General features: G+C 41.3%; 1 protein-coding gene across 1 annotated transcript in view; it reads left to right on the top strand.

Moving 5' to 3' along the window:
* Positions 1-21181, top strand: part of CNGB3 (cyclic nucleotide gated channel subunit beta 3) — a gene marked incomplete at its 5' end in the record, with an annotated part of 55022 nt that overhangs the window by 20170 nt on the left and 13671 nt on the right. Inside the window, 10 exons of the mRNA XM_081014527.1 lie at positions 2405-2556; positions 5326-5532; positions 6259-6467; positions 9075-9125; positions 10330-10416; positions 12290-12354; positions 13006-13128; positions 16663-16804; positions 19959-20118; positions 20507-20604. Coding sequence (XP_080870653.1) covers positions 2405-2556; positions 5326-5532; positions 6259-6467; positions 9075-9125; positions 10330-10416; positions 12290-12354; positions 13006-13128; positions 16663-16804; positions 19959-20118; positions 20507-20604 — 1294 coding nt within the window. The remainder of the gene's footprint in view (positions 1-2404; positions 2557-5325; positions 5533-6258; positions 6468-9074; positions 9126-10329; positions 10417-12289; positions 12355-13005; positions 13129-16662; positions 16805-19958; positions 20119-20506; positions 20605-21181) is intronic.

The raw sequence follows: 21181 nt of genomic DNA on the forward strand, positions 1-21181 counted from the left end.
TCTCAGCCCTGTTTTGCAGTTGCCCCAGTGGAATTCCTCTCACATCATTAGAGAATGGGGGTTAGGAAGAGGTGCAGCTTCAGTGCAGGCTGAGCACAATCTAATATATCCAGTCAATCTGAATATTCCATATAACTATGAAGTCAGTTTCACAGAGAAAGGATTGGGTTGTGTGTTTTTTTACAGAAGGGTTGTGTTTCTCCTCATCCAAGACACACCCCTAACAATCATGGCAGTGTCAGAACTTGACTATCAAACCAGCAGCTCTCAACTGTCGGAAAAACTAAGCATATGTGTTTATTTGTGAAAGAGGTGTGTGTGTGTACGCGCGCAAGCACACACATTTCCTCCTCTCCAACCTGTCTCTGTTATGCATCAGGCCAGTTGTGGGGGACACAGAAAGGTCAAAGTGAATTGTGGGGTAGGTTGGGAGGCAAGATTTTTGGTCATATGCTATAAATCGGAAATAAATACAATAGAGGTCCTGATTCTCTAACTGCAAAGACCACCAGGGTTCTTCTAACTCTGCCCTGAGAGGCCCTCTCTAAACATCAACTCTCCACTCCATAGTATTGTTTCCTGAGTCCTAAGACTGTTGTACAAGTTGTTGGCTATCTTTGCAGGTTAAAGTTGTGCATTAAAAGTAAAGGTACCCCTGCCCGGATGGGCCAGTCTTGACAGACTCTAGGGTTGTGCGCTCATCTCACTCTAGAGGCCGGGATCCAGCACTGTCAGCAGACACTTCTGGGTCACGTGGCCAGCGTGACGAAGCTGCTCTGGCGAACCAGCACCAGAGCAGCACACGGAACGCCGTTTACCTTCCCGCTGTAAAGCGGTACCTATTTATCTACTTGCACTTAAGGGTGCTTTCGAACTGCTAGGTGGGCAGGAGCTGGGACCGAACGACGGGAGCTCACCCCGCATTACACCAATCTTAATTCTGTGCTGCACCTTCATGGATTCAAATTCATCCCTTTACCTTGCCTCCTCTCAGTTGCTCCAGGTACTTGCCTCCATTTCCATCTCACTTAACGCTCATTCACACATTACACTGTACACACGTACAAGCTGTCTCTACACAGGTAGAAATAGTTGTGTGAAATAGATTACACATGTAGCTTTATACAGTTCATTTATTGTGCACACAGATATGCAAGATGGTGTGCTTGTTTGTTTGGCTTAAAAAAATTAATCAAAATGAACATTAACACTCAACATGAAAACATTGATGGCACACTACCAGCTCTTCCACTGACACATGAAGAAGGTGTAAGAAGAATAAATAAGCAGGGGGGAGAAAATGGGGCAGCTGGACAGGGGTGGAAAGAGGTCACCATATGATTGGCTTGAAGACCCAAAGCCAGATTGGCCTTTGCAAGCTATGTGTACATTAAAAGCATATGTAGATGTCATGAATAGTTCCATATAAAGTCATATTTGGCAGAGACAATGCTCAAATGGGAACAATTGTTCATATATGTCATAAAGAGTCCACCAAACAGCTGCAATATCCTCAGTGTTCTGTGTTTCCACTTAATGATTTCAAGTGGTAGGCGAGTTTTTCCAGAATAGCAATGTAGACACTTGTACACTTGTTGAATGTTTAGTTACAGAGTCAGGCAGGGGGTTGGACTCGATGGCCCTTGTGGTCTCTTCCAACTCTATGATTCTATGAAAAGCTGTGGAAATTTAGGAGAGGGACTGTCTGATCATAGCTAAAAGGGGCTCCTTTTATTATTACAGTGGTACCTCAGGTTACAAACACTTCAGGTTATAAACACCTCAGGTTACAAACTCCGCTAATCCGGAAGTAGTACCTCGGGTTGCGAACTTTGCCCCAGGATGAGAACAGAAATCGTGCACCAGTGGTGCGACGGCAGCAGGAGGCCCCATTACCTAAAGTGGTTAAGTGGTTAAGAACAGACCTCCGGAACGTATTAAGTTCGTAACCCAAGGTACCACTGTAAAAGCAAGGCACACAGAGAAAGAATAAGAATAAGAATAAGAATAAGAATAAGAATAAGAATAAGAATAAAATTTATTTATACCCCGCCCATCTGGCTGAGGCCCCCCACCACCACCACTCTCAGCGGCTTCTAATTGAGTGTTAACACACAATTTGTGCCTTACATGTGAACAGGATGAACATGCAAATGATACCCCCCACCATCACATCTAATGTTGGCCCCAAATTTGCAAAGATTGGAATTTTCCAGCATCTGGTAGGCCACAATATGTGGATGTTGTGCATGCCTGACCCACCAGACCACTGGTGGGTCAAGACAATGGTTCCACTACTCAAAGCTGATTTGGGGCGAAGTTCACCTGTCTTATTATTACTTGCCTTCAACTGTTTTTACTTTTCAAAGCACTGTTCTCCTTCTCTCTCTTCCCACATAAACAGGACAGAGAATAAGCGACCAGGAACCCCCATAAATGAATATGCTCAAACTCAGCTGCAAGAAATCATCAAGCAAATGCGAGAAAGAACAGCCACGTATAAAGAAAAACTGAGTGACCCGGTCATCTCCTCTCCTGAGCCCAGTCCAACAGCAAGTAAGTTCATTTGTATAGCTGTAAACTCTCAGAACGTATTTTGTATAGTCAACCATCTACCTATATCTGTATTTGATTGTATTTGGTTCCTTTGCTATGGCTTGTGGCTGATGCAAATATAGATTTTATCACTCTAAGTTCATGGAAACAAATTGCAGCCTCGCCAACACTTCCACCTGTCCTTTGCCTGGAAGGCACAGGTCTGAATGGTTTTGCCTGTCACTTTCCCCTGGAAAACCTGCTCTTTAGCGCTAAAATGGAACAAACAGCAATCCGCAGAAAACTCAATTGCCATTTGTTCTGATTCAGTGTTAAAGATTGTGTTTCCCCGTGGGAAAGCAATGGGGCAAAACGAAAGGTGGATAAGCCCTGTACCACACCTACATGTGCTTAAATTAGTCTTGAATGTAATAAACTGGCACTGTCATTCAAATTGTTACACTGGTTTATGCTTCCTAAGCTGTATGGGTCAGCCCTAGACAGTGTGTGAACCAGGAAACCAAACATTAAGTCCAGAAACCCATGTTTTGAAGTCTACCCAGAGCTTGACACTTGCTCTGTTTTTGCAACTCCAGGAAGAAATCAAAAACTGGAGATTGCTGAGTGAGTAAATTACACAACATTTGGGGCATAAACATTATCTTGCAATTTTATTTTTAAGAGATACTGACATTGACTGTAATACAGTAAGCCACAGCAGGATATGCATCTCACCTGAAATCAATTAACCACTGTATTTAACAACTGTCAGAAGAAATCTGTATTTCTTACTATGCACAATAGACAGAAGGAAGTGTATAGTTGGCACATTCTGCAGTTCATTGAGATTGCTGTCCGCTCTTAAGCTGAATGCAATAAACTGGACAAATGCATTGGGGTGATTGAGATAACAGCAGCTTATCTATTTCCTTATGCTTGCCAAGAAAAGTAGAAATCAGAGAGATGAAATATCAATATTTCAGCTTTTTGGTCCTGCAACAGTACCCTTACACACGCTTTTCTTTTCTAGATTTTGCCAGTAGCAGACCGTGTGGTGGGGCAACAGCAAGGTTAGCGCAGTGCAAATGCGCCAGCAGGTGCACTAGATGGTACTGCTGGTGCGCTTGCATTGTGTGAATCTCCCCGTTGTCTTTCCCCTCCCCCTCTACCTCCTAGTAAGCAGCAGCCATGCATCATGCTGCCTCACTGGATTTCTGTCTCTCTTGCATTCAGGCACACCTACAGCAGAAATTAAGATACCTTGTGTTTATTAAGTTAATAGAGCAGGAGGGAGTCCACCTTGCTGGCCTGGCCCCACCTCCAATATGAACATCCCCACCAACTCCATCTCTTGGACCTCTGCACATTTGACAAAAGTCTTAAGGGGGACCCTAGACACCTACAATTCACATGATGAGTTTAATGCCCAATTCATTTGATGCTTTTCCTGGGCAGGGAGGCAGTTCGGGGGCGGGGGGAGCTGTCTTATTTTCATCAACATGTTTTGAATCAGCACACAATAGCCAATCATGTGATTAGGTCTGGCATACTCTTCACATCCCGATTAACAATCAGATGCTGAAAGTTTTGTAACTTTTTATATCCAGAGTTGGTCTTACCATAAACAAACACAAAGCCGTTGATTTGAAGAATGAATTCCAAAAGGAATCCTACTTTCTAGCCTCATGTCTTATTCAAACTGGCAACCCTGTACAGAATGCAGCGCTATTTTTTTTTTCTAGGAAAAGAGGTGCCAGAACTCACCATGAACGCTTCCCTTGTTCTCTAATAATGGCAATGGCGCCCATCTGAGAGGTGCTGGAACTGAGTTCTGGTGAGTTCTGGCTGGAAAAAAGCTCTGACAATACATAGTTATCATGCATCTTGCTGAAAGGAAATGATTAAAAAAATACATATAAGTACATTTCATCTTTCATACCTAGGACTCATTTCATCATGGTGTAGGGAGATGTATAGGGAAAGATTAACACTAATAACAATATTAGTTTTAATCCTTACCCCCCCAAACATGTTTCTGAGGCAGAGTGGATTTTGTTGACAGTTGTCCACAGAGTGCATTTTCCTGCAGACCCTCCAAGTGTCCCTATTTTCCAGGGATGTCCCTGATTTAGATAAGTTGTTCCAGTTTCTGATTTGAACCCAGCATGTCCCACTTTTCCTTAGGATGTCCATATTTTCATTGGTGAAATATTGGAGGGTGTGGAGTTATCCGACTCCACACACCCACACCCCAAGCCATCTGAAGGGAAGTTCTGAACAGTGGTACCTTGTGTTATGCATGAGATCTGTTCCAGAGGCCGGTCCATAACGTGAAATGCCCACAACTCAAAGTGCTGTGTCTGTGCTGGCGCGCGGCTTGATTTGGTGCTTCTGCACATGTGTGAAGCGTGATTTAGCATTTCTGTGCATGCGCAAGTGGCGAAACCCAGAAGTAACCGGTACTTCCAGGTTGCCATGGGACGTGACCCAAAAAGATGCAACATGAAGCAGACACAACACAACGTATGACTATATAGGGAAGGGTTTTTTTAATGTTTAATGTCTTATTATATTTTTATATATGTTGGAAGCTGCCCAGAGTGACTGGGGAAACCTAGTAAGATGTGTGGTGTATAAACAGTAAAATTATCATCATGGAATGGGACGTCCCTATTTTCATCGGAGAAATGTTGGAGGGTTTTCTGGTGTATATAACTCTCTGTAGCTTCAGATATCTTTGTGCATTTGAGAAACTTGTGTGCAATGCTGCCTCTTTGGAAACTTCTCTAGCACCCAAAAAGACGGCGCCACCCCCTCCACCAAAAGAAGAGAAAAAGGAGGAGAAAAAAGAGGAGAAAAAAGAAGAGGAGAAGAAACCAGAAGAAGCAAAACCAGAGGAGCATTATTGTGATATGTTGTGCTGCAAATTCAAGAGGCCGCCCATGAAAGAATACTTGAGGAAAATGAAGCTACCAGAAAGTATAGATGCATACACAGGTAAGCTGAAGGCCTTCTTACAGGAAAGAGGTGCTGGCAGCTGTAAATACGATAAAATTACTGGTAGCTCATACTAATTATAAAGGCCTCTGTTGACATATGTTAGGGTTGCCATATTTCAAGAAGTAAAAAATCCTCTCACGGAAGTTGTTGAGCTTTTTTGAGGGGAAATCACCTAAAAGCATGGGCAAAGAGTGACACTGAAACACACACTTCCTGGTTCTGTTGGCAAAAACCTGGACATTTTCCCAGTTTTTCAATATTCACCCCAGCCTGGAAATTTCACTTCAATCCTATGCATGTTCGGCAAATTCCAGATGTATGGTAACCCTGCATAAGTACTACTGTTATGTTACACAGACAAGTAGGTGGGTTGGCACTAGTCACTTATTGTACTCACTGGTGAAATTTAGAATCTGCCTTGCCAATACAGTCCAAAAGCCCAGCCCAGTTCATCTCAATTTTTTCAGCCTTGGACTCACCTTTAGCTAACCTGAAACTTGTGACCCTCTACTAATTTGAGGACCGGCTACAAGAAACTGGCCTGCTCAGTCAATGTTTGGTACACAGCTTAGCCAACACGTAAGATGTGGTTGGGTTTTTGAGTTGTAATTAAACTTGATATATCCTTGGGCATTTTATTTATATATTGAAAGCGATGTATTCTCATATATACTCTTCCAAAAACAGGAAGAGTAATTTTAAGGGTGCTTTGCTTTTTTCTAGATCGTCGCTATATAGGATGGCTGTTTTTGGTTACCGTTGCTTATAACTGGAACTGCTGGTTCATCCCACTGCGATTGGTATTCCCATTTCAGACACCAAGCAACATGATATACTGGATTGTGATAGACATCTTATGTGATATCTGCTATGTCTGTGATCTGCTGATATTTCAACCCCGAGTACAATTCGTGAGAGGTGGAGATATAATAGTAAGTAAAGGTGGGCAGGGAGGTAAGACACAGAAGAATCACACAATAAGTAGACCCCGTAGTGTAGCAGGTAATGTTGGATTTTGACCAGAGGGAACTATGTTCAAGTCCCCAGTCAGCCATGAGCATGGGCCTCTCTAGTCTAAATTAATATGACTATTCCTATAATACCTGGCCATATGTCATACTAGATATGACAGGTGAGTTAGCAACAATGTCTGGAGGCCCATGAGTTCCCCATCTGTGCAGTAGAACACATGAGTCTTTAATAGTGTGCATTTTTTACATAAAAAAGATATATATGTTGCAGCAGGTGATTTTAAAATCTATATGATACAGAGTTTAAGAGCTACTTTTAAAAATGCAAATTTTCCTGCTTTCTTGATGCATCATTCTTTTCCAGTTTTTACTATGGAAAAGTAGTTCAGCTAACTGAATAGGGAGATATCTAGTTACCATAAAGGTATGTATGATAAGAATTAAGGAAAATAGAGGGATTAACTTTTATCCATTTTGTATGCCGAGGACATTTTTTCCTTTGATTTGATTTATTACATTTCTATGCCACTTTTCATTCAACTGAATCGCCAAGCAGCTTGCAAACAATAAATAACATAATAGGTAAAGGTAAAGGGACCCCTGACCATTAGGTCCAGTCGTGATCGACTCTGGAGTTGCAGCGACCATCTCGCTTTATTGGCCGAGGGAGCCAGCGTACAGCTTCCGGGTCATGTGGCCAGCATGACTAAGCTGCTTCTGGCGAACCAGAGCAGTGCACAGAAATGCCATTTACCTTCCCGCTGGAGCGGTACCTATTTATCTACTTGCACTTTGACGTGCTTTCGAACTGCTAGGTTGGCAGGAGCTGGGACCGAGCAACGGGAGCTCACCCTGTCATGGGGATTCGAACTGCCGACCTTCCAATCAGCAAGCCCTAGCTCTGTGGTTTAACCCACAGCACCACCCGCGTCCCTAAGTAACATAATAGAACATCACAAATACGACATAAATCATAATGAACAATGAACAAAATACAATCAATAAAACACTATTAACAAAGCAACTAGAAAAAATAAGCTAAACAGCACAATTTCAACAAAAGGCATATTATAGGTTTCACAAAGTACTACAGCATTCATAATCTATAAACCAATATTTAAAAAACAAACTAAGCACTGAAGAATTCATACACACACACACTCTCCACCCCCATGACTCATAACCTTCCACTCTATTCAGTTCCTTAAACAGCACATAAACATAATGCCTGTAGGAATGGAAGGTGGAGAAGGCAGGTAGGGGGAAAATCATGGCCAGCACAAAGTTTTTGTCATCACTAATAAGGATAAAGAACCCTCCTTCACATGAAGTACAGAAGAATGTTCAGGGGTACAGTTCTGATCAACATCCCATACCCTTTTAAAATGTGGCTCTTTTGGGGGGGGCATTATTGGGTAATTGTTTTTATTTTAATTTTATGTGAAACACACTGAGACCTAGGGCGGTATATAAAGTCAATAAATAGAAATAATAATCTCAAGGTAGGGTTGGGAAGAAAGCCTTTCTGAAACCCAGGAGTGCTGCTGCCAATCAATGTAGACCATAGTGGGTTAGATAGGCCAATAGTGTGACACAATGTAGGGCAATTTCCTAAGTGCAAACAAGGTCCACCTACCCACAGACCGTAATTTAAAAATAAACATCTAATCTTTCTTAATATATGCACTGTTGACAGTTCTAATGCTAATGAGAGCACATTCATCCAGCTTCGTGTGTGTGTATTTTACAGCCTATAAACCCAAACCCATAATCCAACTGTTCTGAGATTTTTATTCTAACAATATCTCCCTCCACCCTCCCTCTATACCTTTAAATATTTTCAAAAATGATATGTAAAGAGAGCCTGTAGATTTCCCCCATGCAGAATAATGAAATTTTAATCACCCCTAAATATTCCACAAAGGGTGTCCACCTAACTGCACAGGCTTCTTCTCAGTCTTGTTTCCTAATGCATACTGTTTATTTGAAAGAAATAACCAAGTGTTAATCTACATGTTTGCTTAGATTTCCAGATTTTCTAAGCCATTTGCTCATTCCCAAATAAAGTTGCTAAAAAGAAAACTGTGCCTTGGAAAGAGGTTATCGCCCTACAAACATACAAATCCCAATCCAACTTAATATCCCAGGGTTTGGTGTCAGTGTGTATGACCCCTTGCTCAAGCTCAGCAAAACAAGATTGTGTCAGAGATTGCTTGAGACTCCGATATATGCTGCCTTGAGTTCCAGAGGCTATACATTAAATTTTAAAAGTTAGCTGTAACTAAATCCAAAATCAATTGAATGAGTTGGCTGTGCCTAACTGAAGTCTCATTGCTTTCAGTAAAGCTTAGTGACAACTCACATTAGCTGGGTGACCAAGGATAAGAATTTGGATGTATGCATGAAAACTTGCCTAAAACAAAGGTTTGTGCTTTGAGACCTCAGTCCACAAGTGCTAATGGACTTCAGCGAATCATGTCTAATTTAGTCATATGCTATCCTGAAATGGTTCTTTGTTTTTGTACTGAGCTTTACCGAACTGCATGTTTTTCCTGTTTTTAATTATAGTCAGATAAAGTAGAAATGAAGAAATACTACCGGAGCACGTTAAAATTTCGGGTAAGTAAATAAGGCACTCTTGCTAAGGGAACAAAACAGTTATTCAAACTATATATCCACTTGGACATGACTGTCCTACAGCTTCCCTCTCCCCACCAAGGTAGTCTTCAAGGTGGAAATCAGGCAGAAAATCAGTAGTGATGTACATTTCAGATGTTGGAACTGAAACTGAAATTGATACCTGATCAAAAACGTACGGTCCCATCCCATTAGATAATGGATTCCATCGCAACCTATGGTCCTATCCCAAAGGGTGGTGAACCTTTGGCCCTTCAGACATTGCTGAACTGAAACATCCACCAGCCCCAATGAGCATGACCAATAGCCAAGACTGGTGGGAACTGTAGTCCGAGGCCCCTCACCCTTGCATGAAAGAAATAAGAGGTTTGCCTTTGATGGAGCATCAAAGATTCAGCTCCTGATTCTCCTATTGCAGCCACCCTTGGAAAGGCATATTTGCTTAATTGTTTGCCTACTTTCTGATGGACCTGTTGGCGATGTATCGTATTTGAGCAGCACTTGAAGTCCTTCCTACGTTACTGCATTCATTACAAGGGACTGCTCTTGTGAATGAAAACTATAATGTGGAAAGAAGCCTCGAGAGATTTGGTGTTGAGAAGGAATCCTTTCTTAGCTCAGATGAGCCATGCTCATCTTGAAATCTGGATTAGATATTTGAAACTCACAATATTTCAAGGCAAAATTTGTCTGCTAAGGACCAAAGAAATGTGAGGTGGACAAGAACACAATATGGTCTGCTACACTTGCCCTGAAAGGGGATATACTGACTTCACAGAAAACATTTTGCTTGATCTTTGTCAATATTTTAATACCACTTATTCGGCTTTTGACTACATATGCAGTTCTGAGCTTTTCTTGAAATCTCCCAAAGATGGACATTTCATTTTAGCACCTTGTTCAATCTCTTGCCAATAACCTAGATGATGAATCCAGTCAGAAACTAGGGATCCATTGGCTAAATCCAGCCTTACAATACCATCATCTGGGCTCAGTTTATTTATATACTGCATGCATTTTCTGGAGTGATCAAAGTGGTTCAGAGAAAAGAAGAAGGTAACAACAATTTTCTGCATATAGAAAAAGTGTTCCACGTACTAGAAAGATAGAACCTGAGCATTCCATTACAGTTTTTAACTACATGAGAATTAATTTAACATTGTAACTGAACTTTTTTCTTCAACAGCTTGATGTGTTTTCCGTCATACCGTTTGACGTCTTGTACGTTGTGTTTGGATTTAATGCAATATTTAGAGCAAACAAGGTGCTGAAGGTAAGATGAGATTATCTACTGTTACCCTCAGTCCAGGGACAGAAATCCTACTTGTAAATACATACTGTTGCTCATCCACAGTGGTCAGGGGAGATTTCCGAATATACACGGCACAGGATGGTATCAAACTTCTTCCAGCTGCACAACACAAATTGGTTGTTTTGAGGTTTATTGGGCCATTCCAATTCGAAATAAGTGGTTTTTGAGCTGAAAAACATGTGGTTCCATATGTCAGCCAGGTTCCCAGAAGGCATTATATGAACAAACACTGATAACAGAACTTGCCTTTCCATAGTAATTTACCACCAGATGAATAATTTAAGGCGTTTTCATTTAACATAGCAAGAAAGATTCATGTGAGGGACTGATGTGGATGCCTACCTACTCAGTTCAGCTATAAACACTGCAAAATGGATCCTTGTACTGTTGGTTTCTATGAGGCTAATGGTGGATCCATCCCTCCCTCAGATTGTTGGTGATGGTGCCAGTCTCTTGCTTGGGAAATAAAGACGGGGAACACAACTCTCCCTGATATTGTGTAGAATATTGATTGTTAGTCTGTGTTCTGTTATTTTACTATTTTCTATAGCTTTTATAGTATGAGCTACCCTGAGAATATTTATATCAAAGAGCAACATAGAAAGCCATCACCATCGTTATCTGATGAAGGCAACATATACACAGTCGCACCTGATTTCAGTTTTTTAGTTAAAGCAGCCCTCCACAACCTCGTGTTCCCCTGATATTTTGGACTACAACTCCCATCAGCTCTGAGCCAAAGTGACTAATGGTCAGGAATGATGGGACTTGTAGTCCCAAATATGTAGAAGGTACCAGGTTTGGAAGGCAGAGCTACAGGAACTGTGGGCTCACAGCATCTGTTTGCATGCATAGTTCTTCATACAATTCCAGGTGTATTTGTGGACTCCTCCATCCAGTTACTCCATGAATTAATCACATTTTGTCCTGCTTTTCTTCCAAGGAGCTCAAGGCAGTAGCATATACGTCCCATCTCACCACCACCACCACCAGATATTTTCTCCTTGCAGCAACCCAGCACCATTGATTAGGCTGGGAGATAGTGAGCAGCTCAAGGTCACCTACTGAGCTTCACAGCTAATGGGCTTTGAACCTGGATTTCCTCTGCCCTAGTCTGAGCATAACTGGATGGAGTTAGTAGTTCACACATTGAAGATGCAATCCTTGTGTGGGAGTAAGTCACACTGAGAAGAGTAGGACAAACTTCTGAGCAAGCATGCATAAGATTGCCCTGTACATCTGTAAAATGCAGAGTCACTAAATTGTTACAAAATGCTGTTTTTAAAAAGCCCAACCTTTGAGCATGTGAAAAACTTGGATGAAGGGCAATTACGGTTTCCTTCCATTTCTAGAAACACGTCCTTCTCTCTTTTTTCTGGCTCCCGTGTCAGTTTATCTAAATTAATTTCAAATTAATGATCTAAACAAGCCCACTTCATTTGTAAAATCTAGAAAGGTAATTATCCAGACTGCCACCTCTCTTTCAAAAAGCCAGCCATATAGAAGAAGGGAAATAATAAATGGAGAGCACCAAAAGAATGTACTCTATCTATGAGCAAGAAACTTCGGTTGACTAGGCAAAATATCACTGTCATCATAATTCATCATGACCACTGATCTGCTAAATGGAAAAGTATCCTCCATAGCCAAGCTCCTGGAAAAAGTGATATTTAAAATGTCAAGTTGTTTCTGCTTTTTGCTAGTTTAGCAGTATGATCATTTTTAAACCAAAATTTTAAGATTGCCAGAAACAGGCAGTTGTATGTCGCAAAATCCATGTGAGATTATATTGTTACCATATACAGTTCTGTTTCCTCTCTTGATTTGCATTCAGCATCTCACGTTCTTTGAATTCAATGACCGACTGGAGGCGATCATGGAAAAAGCATACATTTACAGGTATGTGCTAGATATGCTCCAGTATCAGTGTTGGCTTATTTGTAGAGTGTTGACATATTTCAGCATTTCCAGTCTCTGCCATTGGATGGCACAGCTTTTTGGTACAGCCTCAGATACTGTCTGTAAAATGGGGACATAAAATGGGGGTATTCCATAGGCATATAACTCGTCAGATTCCTGTGAGAGTGCTGGGGGCAGGCCTGTGTTGTTAACTGCTTGAAGCCTTAGAGGAAGGCTAGTATCTAAATGAACAGAAAATGTTAATGTCCAAGGCACAGGTTCCTGGCATGATGCAATGGTGCCTGCATTTGTGAGCAACAACAAGCAAACACTCTTTCATGAACACAGTTGTACCTTTCTATAAATATTTCTAGCTTATTGAATTAGCAAGCCGCAGGGTCCTATGGGGAGCATACTTTACCAGTGCCCCTGTACCTGTTATTAATGGCAGTGATTCATTTGGCAATTGCAGAAGGGGAAGAGAGTTGAGCACCAGCTGATTTTTCCACTCTGTCAATACTGGCCATAGTTGTAAGTCACAGCAGGTGTTAGTATTGCTATTGATCAAAACCCAGGTCTCCAAAGGGAAAACGGGCACAGGAATGTGTGTCCCACAGGAATGACATCAACTGTTGTTTATGTTTTTTACAGGGTCGTTCGAACTACTGGGTACCTGTTGTTTATCTTGCATCTTAATGCATGCCTGTATTACTGGGCTTCAGCCTACGAAGGACTCGGCAGCACTAAATGGGTATATGATGGCAAAGGAAACATGTAAGTTCCTTTGCACTGCATGGTGTTTCCCCAGCCTGCCCACCTTCCCATCTTGCTTGCAAGCAAAACCTTCAGAACTTTCGTGCCCTGCTAACTTTTTAGCAGCATTGCTGCTGATTGGAAATAATGAACAATGCTAATTATATGGACGGCAGGTGTAGTGAGTGATTAGTTTACCGTTTGGGGTTTTTACGGGTTTATGAGTCAGCTCTAATCACTAACTTAATTAAACATTTAGAAAGCACAAGGGTCGTAAATTAAACTTACCGATTAGGTGTGAGAAGAAGAAGCATTACATACGTAAGAAAACAACTACTTGAAAAGTTCAATGGAGTACAATTAAAACACATGCGATTGCAACAGAACATTTTGCTCCCTTAAGAGTCTTCACAGGGTCTTGTTCTGTCATTTCCTTTCATATGGCAAAGGATACATGTAAACATGTTGCAAAGAGAGAAACTCTCCAGTGGGAGCTGACACTGCGCAATGCAGCTGGGGGAAGAGGTGCCAAGTCAATAGCTATTAATTCAACAAAAGCAAAATATGGGACAAAGTCGGGAAGGCAACAGCAGGCAGTATATATTATAAGACATGTAATGCATGCAGAAATGTACTGAGTGCAGCTTTTGCAGACATGATGGCAATGCAGTTAATGTAGGAGGAAAATATGAATCCAGGTGATCCAGGTGGGGGGGCTAAATGGCAAAAGAATCGGCTGAGTATCTAGATTTAAAACGTGGGGCTAAACTCAGTCTCTGGCATGTTAGGGACTGGCGGGGTTTGTTAGAGTTTGTGGTGGAGGCAGGGGTGAGGAGAGTGACCCAGGAGAGGGGTCAGTGATTTATGGGGTTTGGTGCCACCTACAAGGCAGGAGCCAGGGCAGGAGGAGGATGGGGCAGGACACAGGACTCTATTGTGTTCAAAGTACCTGAGAGTTAAAATAATCTGATACAGAACACCTTTGTCCCTCAGACATATCTGGTTCTATATTATGCTTTGTGTTAGATTAACTGAAAGTCATCACTCCTGTTAGCATGGGATGCCAACCATGGAGAGGCTCATTTAAATTTCCCAATGAAACAGGAGGCTCACTATTTGCAGCTATTGGGTTCCTCATTGATCCTCTTGCCTGCCACTTGCTATAAAAGGTAGATCACCTGAGATGTTGTTCAAGTGTCTCGCACAGCAAGCAAGGAGTGGTGGCCAAAGGGACCAGGGAGACAAACAGGAGAATCCATGGCTCTTGAATATTCCACACAACTGAGCTTTAAAGGTATAGTGTCTGTCCCTGGGTTACAGCTTGCCAAGTCTTCCACCAAGGGCTGAAATGCTTTGTTGTTTATACTGGAAAATTACATCAGTGTGTTATTGCTAGGGACTGGCTGATTAAATATCCTTACCAACCATACTAGCACTCAGCAATCCATTCTAAGAATGGTTGTAAATGTGCAAGAACTCACACATATATCCTAGCCCTTTGGTGTGCTGTCAGTAGTCTTCTACTGGCCTGTAAATTGCAAATTGCAAATCGTATTTGTCTGACTGTAACTTAGTAGGGTTATAATAACAAAGATTAATTGATTATACTAGAGGGTTTGCTTGACCTGAAGCAACCTGTCCAGGAGCCTAGTATAGGGATGGGTGACTCCGTCAATTTTGGTTTATATCAGTCTCTCATTGTTGCAGTTCTCTGCATATCAGTTGTCCACATTTCCACATCAATTTGTGATTTAAAAACAAAGCAAAAGCAAGGTATGCATGAAAATTCATCAGCATTTTAGCACCAATTTCTCCTCATACAGACATTTTTACGTGTAATTTTCCTACTATTGACATTTTTGCAAAGCAATTTCCCGTAACAAAATGCATTTTTGAATGTTATTTTCACTAATATATGCATTTGTATGTACATTTTATCCTATGCATTTTTGTATACGTTACCTTTTTGGAGTAACTGTACTGAAAAAAATCATAGAAGTGTAGCTTTTGATGGATGGCTGTGCTTTGGTTCTTGTCTTGTTTTGGAATGTGTGAAGTAGGTAGGTTTGCATTTAAATGTGAACTGAATAAAATTTTTATCCCATCCCTACTAGTAGACAGCAGCCTTGTGGTTGTCACCCTAGCAACAATGCATTGAAACACCTGGTGTTGCCAGATTGAAGTGTTACTGAGCAGACAGACCAAACACCACACATTTTCTGACTGATAAAATGAGAGCCACGTAGCCAATCTGCTGCTGTCTCAAGAATGAACTTTTTAGAACGAGAATTATTTCCTTTGGAATTCAATAGAGTGATCAATAATCTCCCCTGATGTGTTCAGGAACAGCTTTATATGTCTGACACATTTCAAGTGAGGAAATCTGAAGATAGGACCGCCAGAGGGTCCAACATACTTTCCATTATTATAGAGTCATGAAATGACAGGCAATGTGCTCACTCGGCTTGTACAGAAATAACCTTGCAGGTGTGCTGTATGGCCTGATTTCAAAAGACACTACAATTGGGGGAGGGGTAAAACAAGCACTGATTTTACATGATTCACTGTTTGCTCCCGGTGGCTGGATCCAGCCCAATCGCCTTCTAAATCTAAATTTTATATAAAATGCATCTCTGGGTTATTTGTGGGGCATAGGAATTCATTCATTTTTTTCCCTCCAAAATATAGTCCAGCCCTCCACAAGGTCTGAGGGCCCATTGCCCCCCCCATTGGAAAAGTTTGCTGACCCCGACTTAAATGAAGCCAACACAACTATGAAGACTGTGTCTCTACAGACACCACCTGTACTTAATAATGACACGTTTAGTGGCACACACACACACACACACACACCCCTTGTGGGGAATCTGTGGCCCTCTAGAAGTTGTTGAACTACAACTCCCATCATTCCTTATCATTGTCCATGCTAGCTGCAATGAATAGGAGTTGGGATTCAGCAACATAATGATGATGATGATGATGATGATGATGATGATGATAAATAATTTATTATTTATACCCCACCCGTCTGGCTGGGTTTCCCCAGCCACTCTGGGCAGCTTCCAACAAAATATTAAAATACAATAGTCCATCAAACATTAAAAGCTTCCCTAAACAGGGCTGCCTTCAGCTGTCTTCTAAAAGTCAGATTTCCTTGACATCTGATGGGAGGGCGTTCCACAGAGCGGGTGCCACTACGGAGAAGGCACTCTGCCTGGTTCCCTGTAACTTCGCTTCTTGCAATGAGGGAACCACCAGAAGGCCCTTGCCTCTGGACCTCAGTGTCCGGGCTGAACGATGTGCGTGGAGACATTCCTTCAGGCATACTGGACCAAGGCCATCTGGAAGACCACAGGATTCCCATCCTTGTTCTACATAAAACCATAAAGTAATACTTTTTTTTTAGTTCATTAATTATCAGAACTAGTTGCAGTGAGGAGGTGGAGGGAGGACATTTTTCCTGATTCTGAAATTCAGAATAATACAGAATAGTATTTCTGCATTGGAAACCTATGTAGAAGAATAATGATATCAAAAATTGTATTCTATCTACAGGTATCTAAGATGTTACTACTGGGCAGTTCGCACTTTAATCACTATCGGTGGGCTTCCAGAACCAGTAACCATGTTTGAAATCATCTTTCAACTTCTGAATTTCTTCTCAGGGGTCTTCGTATTTTCCAGCTTGATTGGTCAGGTAAGCAAAGGCATTAATGGTTAAACTGACCCTTAAGTTTAAGATGTTTCCAGCGATCTGTGTAATTAACATTTAGTCTTCACATCAAAATATGAGTTTTTACTAGAGAGAGACAGGTACAAAGCTGTCTAGATATTCACCTGTATAGATCTCCCCCTCAGTGATGTCTGTTGAATAGATAAACTTCTAGAACCATAAATGGCAAAATTCTATGGTCTGCTCTGAATGTTGATGTTCAAATATAATAAAATAAGATGCTCATGGAAGCAGTATTTATATGCCCTTGTTTTTCTGAGGGAATCACTCCTTGGGAATTGTTATGAGGTTCCCATATATAGAGTCAAATGGGACCATTGATCCATCTAGCCCAGGACTGATGCCCACTAGAAATTGTTCTAGTGGGCATCAGTCAAGCAGGTATGGCGCACTGGAATGTGTGTTGGGCTAGGACCTGGCTCAGCCATGAAACTCACTGACTGGCCTTGGGCTAGTCATGGTCTGTTAGTCAAACCTACCTCACTGTTGTGAGGATGAAATGTGGAGGAAGAGAACCATGTACACACTCCCTGGCATGGGAAGATATTGCATCACTGGCTCCTCTGTATAACCTGGAACTTCTGACATTGCTGAAGCAAAGGTGGAAAGTATGTGTACCGGAAGCTCCCAGATCATCTCAGAACACACCATCCAACATGCCCTTTTGGCCTGCACTCTTTATAAAGACTTGAGGAATGAGGTTATCATCCCTCTTTTATTGTCCATTCCGGGTCACCCAGCCCCTGCCACAGTGTCCTTTCTCTTGGCAGATCAAGATGAGCAGGAGACAGCAAAGGTTGCAAGGCTTTTAGCTGGGGCAATTAGAATAAGATCCACTATTTGACTATTGATTCAAAACCTAAAATGTATTTTATACAATTCACTTTTTTTATTTTTTGTATATCATATTGTTGTTTTATTGCTAAGACCGATGGCTGACACAAATAAAGATTCATTCATTCACCATCCAACACACATTCTCTGGTGGTCTTCCATATAGGTATACCAGAGAGACAATCCTGTTTAACTTCCAGAAAACACTGATGCTCTGTAATGTGACCAAACCATTTAGAAAGGGTTGACACCATTCTTCTCATAGTAATATCTGATATGAGTTTCATGCTGCCAAAAGAAATGAAAATGTATTGTTGAAGATGGTTTTGATGCTGTTATTGACTTAGATGACCCATAACAAATTTATGAAACTCTTGATTTCCTCATTGTCCTCACCTTTTCCTGCTTATTATCTTGTTGGGGGCCAAAATTGTCTTGGCCTTTTGGAATCATGTTATTTTAAAATCAACATTTTAGAAAACCACTCCCACCCAGCTCCCAGTCTCTTTATTGGGGAAAAGGGAAGTAAATATTATCCTGGAGTAATAAAAAAAAAAAACCAGGCCTGGTTTGTCCTCTACAAAGGCTAATTTGTTGTTTATCAAATGGATCTTTCTACAAATTAGCTTAGTTGCTGAGTTGATTGCTATTGGGAGTCAGGAAACAGCTTGTCAGCATTTCGAACAGTGCACAAACTCCATTTGCAATGTAATCCTATATATGTCTACTCTGAAGTAAATCCCATAGAATTCAGGTAAGTGGAAATGGGCTTATAGTTTTAGACTCTGTTAATATCACTGCCAATTTCACTCTGTGCTTGGCAGCTAGTCTTATGTGTCACGACGGACTTCAAACACACAGGTATGATTCTGGAGGCACTTGTTTATTTGGAGAGCTTACTAACTGGTCTTGTGTAATCAGGCGAATACAATTTCAGCCCAGTCCTCCTGTGCTTCTTTATAGTAGTATCATTCCAGAATAAATTCAATGATTGTTAGGTGTCCAGAGGCTGACAGGAGAATGCAGGTCATCCACAGGTCAGGAAAAGGACATGAGACATGAAATGCAGTTAGCTTTTATTCACAAAAGTGAAAACACATCTGGGCTAGTATCCCCTAGTTGAAGACATTGCTGGAAAGTGGCGTCTGGCCCCTCCTTCCCTCTCTAGTCCCCTTAGTCTTGACTCCTCCCAAACATCTGTAGACCGCAGCAACAGGGAGTTTCCTCTCTGGGCCTGTCTGGCCTATTGCTCAGTGGTGTGCAGGACTCTTCGTGTTCTGGGTGTCAGTGGAGGAGGAGAGCCAGTAGGAACAGGACTATCCGGATGCTGAGCTTCTGCCTCTTCTCTATCAGAGTCTGTGCTCACACTGAGATTCTTGGCACCCGGTCCTGTCCTGGATTGGCTTCCTTCTTCTGTCCCCCCATGTTCACTCAAACCTAGCACCTCCCAGCTCATCCCTTCCGCAGACTGAACCCCTGTGTCCCACCACCACTGTTCTGGGTCTAAGTCTTCTTCCTCTGTGTTGTCCCTGAGGGGCTCTTTGGGCTGGTGGCACCCACCACTCTTCGTCATCCAGCCAGTCCTTGACATCAGGGTGCTTCTAGTCTGTTATACTTTTTCTCATAAAAATATTTAGTTTAGATGTTGGCATATGCCCTTTTCACAACAGAGTGCACACTCATAATCCACCACAGAGGAAGACTGCAAATTTTTTTAAATAATAATGACTAAATAGTGGTCTTGGGCAACAAATCAAACACTTATTTACAAAACTGGGCTTTTTGGGTAAGAAAAGTGATGAACAACTGCATAGTATAAGTATATAAAATTGTGCATCCTTCCTTACCACTATCACATCAACAAAGCAGCTCATGACATATTGAAAGGTCAATAACATTAACAGCCAACCTCAGCCAACAAATAAAAACAAAACAATATACCGTATTTTTTGCTCTGTAAGACGCATCAGACCACAAGACGCACCTAGTTTTTGGAGGAGGAAAACAAGAAATAAAATATTCTGAATTTCAGAAGCCAGAAGAGCAAAAGGGATCGCTGCGCAGTGAAAGCAGCAATCCCTCTTGCTGTTCCGGCTTCTGGGATAGCTGCGCCCCACATTCGACCCATAAGACGCACACAAATTTCCCCTTACTCTTTAGGAGGGAAAAAGTGAGTCTTATAGAGCAAAAAATATGGTAAATGCAGGAGATGTCATCTAAAAGTGACTAAAATGTCAACAGATTGTTATAATAGCCTTCTAACAATACTGGTTGATATTTGCAGATGCGAGATGTCATTGGCGCAGCAACAGCAGGACAGAACTACTACCGTGCCTGTATGGATAACACTGTATCTTACATGAACGTCAACACAATTCCAAGAATTGTTCAGAATCGTGTTCGAACTTGGTATGAGTATACGTGGGATTCGCAAGGAATGCTGGGTAAAATTCAGAATAATTCAAAAGACACTTGCAGCCCACCCTCCCCACTTTCCTTGGGAATATCAATATAATTTAGTTTCTTTGACAATGAACTGGGAATCAGCAGTGGTTATTAACTACTGTACTTGATTTCATCAAATAATTTTGTGCTTTATAAAAATATATTCTTTTAATAAATCCATATCTTAAATTGAAACTGATCAGAAAGGCTGCCTAAATTTGAATAATACTTTTGCAAACTTTAATCAAGTATTCCTGACAGCCCTTCCCTTCTAATCATTTTAGTTTTGTAGTTGTTTTTGGTCGGTAGAGATCCAATGTAGCACAATTTTTGTTTTTTTTTAAAAAAGTTTCTCCCCCTCACCTGGTCTGTAATCCTGCCTTGCAGATGAATCTGAATTACTGGAGCAGATGCCAGGGAAGATGCAGCTAGCCATTGCAATCGATGTGAACTTTGCCATTGTCAGTAAAGTTGACTTGTTCAAAGTAAGTGGCTTTTCATGTAATCTAACATCCAGGATTGGAAAGGTGTTTGCTTGCTTGCAGTAATCCGGATTGCCAAACAAACAAGCAAAACTATTCCAGTAAGCAATTTTTTTTAAAAAAATAACTTTTTATTCAAAATTAAAACAAAACATATTATCCAGAAACATATCATCCTTATTTTCCCCCCATTTTTCCTCCCTCCCCCACCCCCAACTTCCCTCTGTTCCAGTCTTTGATTTCTCTAGAAATGCTGTTTTCTGCATGTTACACAGTTGTATAGATCCTCAAACTATTTAGCTGATTATGATCAATAAAAAGTTTGTGAATGTTTATTCAAAACCAGCCAAGGAGTCCAGTTCACTTTGTTGTGTCTTCAAATACTTTGTAAAGGGTTCCCCATTCATCTTTAAAGTCACAGTTATCCTTGTCCCGTAGCTTGTATGCCAGTTTTGCCAGTTCTGCATAATCCATCAATTTTTCTTCCCATGATTCTTTAGTTGGGGTTTCTTCAGTCTTCCATCCTTGTGCTATTAAAACTCTCGCAGCTGTTGTCGCATACATGAAGATGTTTTTCAGC

This window comes from Podarcis pityusensis (genome assembly GCF_964106645.2).
Source record: "Podarcis pityusensis genome assembly, chromosome: 7".
Classification (NCBI taxonomy): domain Eukaryota; kingdom Metazoa; phylum Chordata; class Lepidosauria; order Squamata; family Lacertidae; genus Podarcis; species Podarcis pityusensis.